The following is an 8,762-nucleotide window of genomic DNA, read 5'->3' as shown; positions in this document are numbered from 1 at the left end:
ACAGTTAGAGGCCTGTATTAGACATGAATGGGAGAGCATTCCTATTTGTAAACTTGAGAAACTGGTCTCCTCTGTCCCCAGACGTCTGTTGAGTGTTGTAAGAAGAAGGGGGGATGCCACACAGTGGTAAAAATGGACTTGTCCCAACTTTTTTGGGATTTGTTGACGCCATGAAATTTGGAAACAACAGATTTTTCCCTTAAAATGATACATTCTCTCAGTTTAAACTTTTGATCTGTGATTTGTGTTCTATTCTGAATAAAATATTAGATGTTGGCACCTCCACATCATTGCATTCAGTTTTTATTCACAATTTGTTTAGTGTCCCAACTTTTTTGGAATCCGGTTTGTAGATAGGATGATGTGTTAGGACAGAATCCACTTTTGTGATTGTCTGAAGTCCACCTTTTCTTTGACAGAGGGCACCGGCAGGCTCTTCTTTGAGTACTACCGCATCCTGCAGCTGCTGATGCCCAAAGAGGAGGATACTCGGCCGTTCTTCTGGCTGTTTGAAAATGTCGTGTTCATGAACACACATGACAAAGTCAACATCTGTCGTTTTTTGGAGGTTTGCTCTGTTTACTTCTAAATGTTTAGATTTGTAATTAGGGATGTACCAATACAGGTATCAGTATCAGGTATTGGTCATGTACTCTGAGCATGTACTCATACTCATTAAAGTGTTCTGATACCATATTATAACAGTGTGCCATTCACCTCTCGGGAGCAGTCAGGTTGTGGAGGAAGAGTAATATCAGTCATGTGAAAGAAGTATTTTTTTAGTTGACATCCTGAACTACATTCCTTATTACTGTAGTTGATGGAAGTAATGAACCATAAAGTTGTTGGTCCCCACCAATAAAAACCAGAAGAAGAAGAAATGAAAGCTGACGACTACTGTAAAGTGGACTACAGTTCTGCCCAACAAAGCTTTCAAGAGGTTGGACCAAATCTGGAACTTTCAGCACAAACAATTTGATGAAACATCTAAAACACCACAACAGAGTTCTGAGAGTTTGCAAATGGGAAACAGCAGCCTTCTGTGTGTTGTAAATAAAGCTAGGACACATTGAACAATTTTCTGTCTTTACAGAAACACTAATAAACTAGTTTCAGCAGATTGGCATGATTTACAAGTGCACCTAAAAAAAATAGAATATTGTGAAGTTCAATTGTCCTTGTCAATCATTTCAGAAAGTTAAACTCATATATTAGATTCATTACATTGAGTGAACTATTTCAAGCCTTTATTTCTTGTAATTTTAATGATTGTGGCTTACAGATAATGAAACAACAAAATTCAATGACTCAGAAACTTATAGTATTCCACAGCCAGCTTTTGGTACCTTTGGAAGTTTGGGCAGGACCAAGTCCTGCTGGAAAATGAAACCAGTATCTCCATAAAGCTCGTCAGCAGAAGTAAACATGAAGTGATCTAAAATGTCCTGGTGAATGCTGCATGGACTGTGGACTTCAGAAAACCCAGTGGGCCAACACCATTGTGTGGATGTGGAAACTTCACATGGGACTTCAAGCAACATGGATTCTGGACCTCTCCACTCTTCCTCCAGAATCTGGGACCTTGATTTATAAATGACATGAAAATTTATTCATGTTCATTCAGTTTTTCTGAAAAGAGGACATTGGACCACTGAGCTACAGTCCTGGGGCCTCATGTACAAAGACTTGTGCTGATTTCCTACTTAAACATGGCGTATGCTTAAACTGAGAAAATGGTCTATGCACAAATACAGTGTCAATCCAGATGTATGAAACCGTGTGCACGCATGAATCCAAGCACACTTCTTTTGTACATCCCATTCAGTGTGGAATTGAGAGCACATGAGGGAATACTGGACTCCTCCCTTGACACGCCTCAATTTATATATGCAAATAGATTTAAATCTGCTCTGCACCTGAAGAATCTCATCTCTGCACTACTGAGAAGCATGTCTACAGACAGGAAAAATGTAAATTCATGGAATGGGAGTTGGAGACGTTTCTAAATGCAGTAGAGGTATGTAAAAACATTCTGTTTGGCACACTGTCCTCTGGCAATAGCGTCAAGCGCAAGACGAGTGAGTAGGACAATGTGTGCAAAGTTGTAAATGCTGTGGTCAGAACAACTCACACCCACAAAAATTAATAAGATATATTAGGGCGATTAAATTAATTTACTCTCCAAGAAGCCCCCCATCCCACACCATGCCAGCTTGTAGTCTGTTCCCAACCATGATGTTCATTAGAATGAATTTTGCTTATTTATTAACCTTTACTTAATCAGGCAAATCCCATTGAGATCACAGATCTCTTTTGCATTTGAGGCCTGGGCCTGAAGGCAGCCTAACATGCATGTTTTTGATCTGTGGGAAGAAACCAGAATACACTGTTTTGCTTACCCGAGTGAGGTAGACACAGGACACGTGCCATGCCCTCACTGCAGCCTTTCTCCTCCAAGGGGTCTAAAACTAATCCTGAGACTCAGGTATTACCTGTAGCTGATTTTTCAGGACAGTCTAGTTCAAGGCTGTGTTGAGATGATTCACCCAGACTGTTAACTACCTCCGATCCTTGCACCACACCCAAAGTTTCACCTCGTGCCTCGCCCGACCTAGCAGCAGGAGTGGGGACGTTTAGCAGACGAGGAAGTGCAAGTTAACGGTAGCTCATCTCCTGATTTAGCGTTGCAATTGTTAACCGATCTGGCTTTGTTTAGAATCTAGGCATAAGACTCTTGGATGTTGTTTTATAATCTAAAGCTAGGAAACCGTTTAAAACCTCCCGTGCTTCTGTTGTTTCTCTGAACCAAGTTTTCCACTTCCATGAACAAAGGGGTGTTGAAATAAGCATACAGAATTTTACGTTTTGCTTTGCTTTAATCAATCATTTTTGCAGGGGAACAGCGGTATGCACAGTAACGGTTACATTCGATTACAAAGAGGTTACATGATGAATAATATTCATTCCTTAGTCACTTTCCAGTTGTTGACCTTTCCTGGGCAAGGTAGATTTCTGTCCCTGTGGAGGACTTGAGGATAGCTTGTGGACTCCACTCTGTTCGGCCTCAGATGTCTTCCTTCTGGCCGGCCACGCCCTGACTCACTCAGGCGCACCAGACCTCCCCACAATTTGCCCACACTCTCTACCTGACCCAATACGTTATTTCTCAATGCAATGACAACCTTTCTGCAACTCTGAGCAACCAGATTTATAATATAATTGATCTTTTTGCTTGCCAATTCATGCACTGCCGCCTTAATTTGGAATAAGGTTTTATTAAAGACAGTTACGTGATAATCTTCAAATTAAATTATCTGTCTGAAGAGTTCCAGTCAGGTTTTAAAGCTCACCACAGCACTGAATCTGCACTGGGGAAAGTTACCAAATATATTCTCATGGCCTCAGACAATGGACTGGTGTCTACACTGGTCCTGTTAGACCTCAGTGCTGCATTTGATACAGTTGATCATAATATTCTATTACGGAGACTTGATTATGATGTTGGAATTACAGGAACGGCTCTAAATTGGTTTAAATCATATCTATCTGATAGATTCCAATTTGTAAATGAAAATAATGAATCTTCATCTTACACCAAAGTTAGTCATGGAGTTCCTCAAGGTTCAGTGCTTGGACCAATACTCTTTACCTTGTATGTGCTTCCCATTAGGTAATGTTATTAAACAGCAAGGGATAAATTTTCATTGTTATGCTGATGACACACAATTATATTTGTCCAAGGAACCCAATGAATCCAATCAGCTACTTGGACTACAAGCATGTCATAAAGACATAAAAACCTGGATGACCCTTAATTTTCTCCTGTTGAACTCAGACAAGACTGAGGTTTTGGTTTTTGGACCTGAGCACCTTAGGAATTAATTTTTCAGTCTTTCTCCCTCCTTAGATGCATTAATCTGTCCTCCAGCTCTAATGTTAAAAATCTTGGTGTTATTTTTGATCAGGACATGTCTTTCATCCCCCACATTAAAAACGTTACTAGAACCTCCTCCTTCCACCTGCGTAATATCACTAACATTAGAAACATCTGATCTAAAAATGATGCAGAAAAACTGGTCCATACATTTGTCACGTCTAGACTGGACTATTGCAATGGTTTATTATCTGGGTGTCCAGATACTTCTTTAAAACGTCTTCAGTTGATCCAAAATGCTGCTGCCAGAGTCTTAACTGGAGTTACTGGGAGAGATCATATCTCTCCAGTTTTATCTTCCCTCCACTGGCTCCCTGTCAAATCCAGAATAGAATTCAAAATCTTATTTCTAACCTACAAAGCTCTCAACAACCTAGCTCCATCTTATATTAAAGATCTTATTGTTCCATATTTTCCTAACAGAGCACTTCACTCTCAGACTGCAGGCTATCTCGTGGTCCCTATAGTTTCTAAAAGCAGAATGGGAGGAAGATTTTTCAGTTCTCAGGCTCCTCTCTTGTGGAACCAACTTCCAGTTCCTGTCCGTGAGACTGACATATTGTCCATTTCTAAGACAGGGCTTAAGACTTTCCTTTTTGATAAATCTTATAGTTAGGGTTGGCTTGTTATGTTGCCTTAAGTTTAGACTACTAGAGGACAAATTGACCTCATTTCCTTAAATTAATTGTTAAAATTGAATAGTTTTCATTTGATACAATTTCTATCTTAACGTGATTCTTGACCTGCCATTGTGTATCTATTCCTACCAAACCCAGCTGGTTGAAGCAGATGGTCCTCTTGTCCTGATCCTGGTTCTGCTAAAGGTTTCTTCCTCATGAGGGAGTTTTTCCTTTCCACTGTCGCCTTCATGCTTGTTCAAGATGAGAGTTCTGTGATGGAGTTAAACTCAAAGCAGTCTGCTTCTCAGTTAAAGTATTAGATTAATATTTTATATATGGATGTTTCTGTTAACTTACTTTTTCATATGGATGTTTCTGTTCAGTGCTCTGAGATGACTTCTGTTGTGATTTGGAGCTATATACCGTAAATAAACTGAACTGAAATTGAATTGGTATTGTTGCATCCCTGTTTGGAGCCTATAACCTTCAGCAGTCCCTTCTTTTCATTTTTTTTTTCATTCTTTTAACTTTTTGATTCTTTTTTTCTTTAGTTGGCCATTTTTCACAAAGTGTTTAAAGTTTACTTACTTCTGTTTTTGTACCATTCTAACAACCATTGCTGCATTTGTTGACAGTGTAATCCAGTACTGGTGGATGCTGTCAAAGTGAGCCCTGCACATAGAGCTCGATACTTCTGGGGAAACATACCTGGGATGAGCAGGTAAGACTTTGTCTCTGGTCAGATCCAGCTGTTACCATGGAAACATGGAAGGCACTTAATGACATGTAAAGATGGATAACAAAAAGTTTTGGTTTTAGGATTTTGAACCATTATTTGTTTTGTTCATTATTTTCCACCACCAAAAGGCAAAGGAGGGATGATAACACTTTTGTTTGTGACTTTCTGTTTGTTAGCTAAATATCTCATAAACAATTGGAGAAATTTGAAAAAAATGTAATAATTTGATTTCCTTTACAACTAATTAATTGTAGGAGTCACTCCAAATCAAAATGGCTGCCACAACCAGTTGACCCTAAAAAACAACAAAGGCCTATACATCAGTCAAAGTTACAGGGATGGCGATAACGTTTGGTGGGGTAGTAGCTGAGACTGGTCCCCAACACATACAGGTGAAACCAGATGTTTGCATACACCGTATAAAAAGACAAAACGTTGGTTACGTACTGTAACCCCAGATTCTATGAGTATAGGCGCAGCCCTTTAAGGCTGTTGCTGGTGGGTTTATCCCTTCGCGCGCAGCACTGAAAACTTTAGTTCACGCCCACCCGCAGTGTGGGTCTCACCCCCCGTCCGTATAAATTACAGTGAGACTGGGTAATCGGCTCCCAAATAGCTTTTTTTCTTCAGCCATTTAGGAACCAGTGAGGCCCAGAGCTTAAAGGGCTGCCCCTATACTCATAGAATCTGTGGTTACAGTACGTAACCAACGTTCTATTTCATATAGGTTTCGCCCTTTAAGCAGGATGTAGTCTATGCCTCACTGGGTCCATTCAGACACAATATGAAGCGCCCGCTTGCACCAAAAAACATTTCTTCACTCAACAATCTGTGTGCGTAATTACGTGCTGCGTAATTACGCGTTCCATGCACAGGAGCGCCCCGGAGAGAAAAGGTCTCTGACAGGGAAAAAAGGGAAGGCTGAAAAGCAGTCCTGCTGCTGTGAATGGAAAAGAACAGAGGTTACAAATTGTAACCGTGTAACAGTGAGCAGAGCAGGTCAACAGCTCTTCAATCTGAACTGATTAATAACAATTGAACTGATTAGTAATCAAATGAACTGATTGGTAACAGTAGTCATGAACTGATTAGTAACAATAAAAGCAGCAGTTATGAACTTGTGACTGATAATAAATATCTTGCACTGTAATTGCATGCAGTCAGATGTGAGTTTAAAACGAAATTCCATGAAACAAGTAAAATTCATTCTGTTAGAACACTGAGAACAGAATGGGTCATAGAGAAAGCAGAAACATCACGCAGATAGAAGTGAATAAGTGAACAAGGCGATGCCCAAGCGGCCGCCGTACAAATGTCCTCCACTGTCATCCCTCCATGCAAAGCTGTAGAAGATGCAATTCTTCTGGTGGAATGAGCTCTGAGATTCTCTGGAGGCTCCAATCCTGATGCCCTGTAGCTTCAGAAATGGCCTCACACAGCCAGTGTGAAAGGCGCTGAGTGGATAATGGGTGGTCTGCAGAGATGTCCCTATAATGCACAAATAGACGCTGAGTCTGTCGCAGAGGAGCCGCGCGTGCTATGTAACGTCAGCGGAGGATGATGAATTGATGCTTCCTCCTCTGATTTGTGAGGGGGGGGATAAAACCCCTCCAATGTTATCATTCTCGATTTAAATGAACTTGTGATGTTTTTTGGTATGAAAGCTGGGTTAGGTCTCAGCGCAGCTGAGCTGCCATTAGCTTGAATCCTGAGGCATGAGGGGGCAGCAGAGAGCGCAGATAAATTGTTCACTCTCTTTACTGATGTCAAAGCCAACAGCAGGGCTGTTTTAAGTGACAGAAATTTAAGTGACACCTGATCTAAAGTCTCGAAAGGAGCTTTGATCAGAGCTCGCAGAACCATCGTTAGGTCCCACTGTAGAGCTAGTGGGCGTGACGCCGGTCTGTGTCTCCGTACACCTTTTAGGAAATACTTCATCAGCGGGTGATTACAAACTGTTCTGTCACTGAAGTCCTCGTGACAAGAAGAAATAGCCACAGCATAAGGCTTAATTGTGCTGAAAGTTAGATTTCTGTCCATGAGCTGCTGCAGAAAGGACAGCACGCCACCTAGTGGACATGAGATGGCCTCCACACCTTTTTCTGTGCACCAGCGCTGAAAAGCTGTCCACTTTGATGTGTACAGCGATGTGGTGGAAGCAGCTCGCACGTCTTGGATTTTGCGCACCACTTTTTTTTTTTTTTCCCCCCCTTGTCCTGTCCGGCATTGTGACACTTAGAGTCTAACCCGTCTAAAGTCTAACCCGTGCTCTTGAAAGTAGTCCCTGAGGATAAAAGTTCTGTTGGTAACAGATCTTGCGTTGACCAAATACATCCGGATACTGTCCAAAGTGGACCCAGCAGCGGTGGGGAGAGCATGCAGCAGTGGACAAAGGTTTTCAATAACAGCCCCTCCGGGTCAGCCCGTGCGCCACACCGGCCGACAACTCCCATTGTTTACCTGTTCCGGGCACACGGGAAGCTGGTGATGGAAACCCTGACCACCAGCTGGAGAGGAAGATGCAGCGCGCAGGGCTTTAAGATTTACCAGCCGCCCAGCAAGTTTTCCCCGGCGTCTGGAGCGATATCTCCGGGCAGACAGGTGGAGAGCGCAGCGGAGGTAAGCTGGCACGTCCGCCAGCAGCGGGAGAAGAGGGGGGGTCCAATGGTATGCTCATTATGCTCCAAATAAGTGACATCGGCGGCAGAAAAACAAAGATCCAGCAACTGTTGTCGGTCATACACCAGCAGCGAGTTTATGTCCCAGATGAAAAACTAACAAAACACAAATAATCCGAACACCATCAGCAGCGGTGGATTGCAAGCCATGTACACGGGCGCCATCTTACCGGAAGTTGAACCCATCCATCCATCCACCCCCTTCTTCCTTTTCGGGTAGCGGGAGTTGCTGGTGCCCATGTCCAGCCATCACTGTGCGAGATGCGGGGGACACTCTGGACAGGTCGCAAGTCCATTTCAACCGGCGGGTCAGCAGACACGCACGGTTGGTGACAGCTGTCCATCTGAGCTTAATGTGGCTTTTTTACCTCTTAAACTGGCCAGTCAGACCTGCCTCCTCCTCAACAAGTAGATTAACACAGTTTTATATTGTGCATTCTTTAGTTTTCTTTAGTGCTGATTCGTAAAACCACATCAAAGCCTGAGACTGGCCCGGACCGCACATTAAGCAGATTATATGGACCGGCCCTGTCGTGACAATGCAGCGCGTTAACATCATATCCGGAAGATGTCTGTAAATTTCAGCTAAATCTCAGGCTTTGGTTATCCTTTGTTAATGCGCCACATAAAAAGCAGACGTTGGAAGTAATTTATTTGTTACACGTGGCCCTTAGGTAAAACTAATCCCGTGCTGTTCTATGAAATTATCTTTAACAAGATAGATACAGGTTAGGGAAAGGTCGGAGCAATGAATAAAAACTCTCAAAATAAACTCTCAGGCTGTTTTCTGC

The 8,762-nt window shown here is 42.3% G+C and overlaps 1 protein-coding gene across 1 annotated transcript in view; it reads left to right on the top strand.

Annotated features, from left to right (window-relative positions):
- Window positions 1-8,762, top strand: part of LOC119416586 (DNA (cytosine-5)-methyltransferase 3B-like) — a 261,265-nt gene that overhangs the window by 202,260 nt on the left and 50,243 nt on the right. The window contains exons 16-17 of the mRNA XM_037683776.1: window positions 420-568; window positions 5,190-5,275. Of these exons, the coding sequence (XP_037539704.1) occupies window positions 420-568; window positions 5,190-5,275 (235 nt within the window). The remainder of the gene's footprint in view (window positions 1-419; window positions 569-5,189; window positions 5,276-8,762) is intronic.

The sequence above is a fragment of the Nematolebias whitei genome, chromosome 11 (assembly GCF_014905685.2).
Source record: "Nematolebias whitei isolate Nwh7 chromosome 11, NemWhi1, whole genome shotgun sequence".
Taxonomy (NCBI): Eukaryota; Metazoa; Chordata; class Actinopteri; order Cyprinodontiformes; family Rivulidae; genus Nematolebias; species Nematolebias whitei.
The sequence above is the reverse complement of the archived record's forward strand: the minus strand, read 5'-3'. Positions and strand labels throughout refer to the sequence as shown.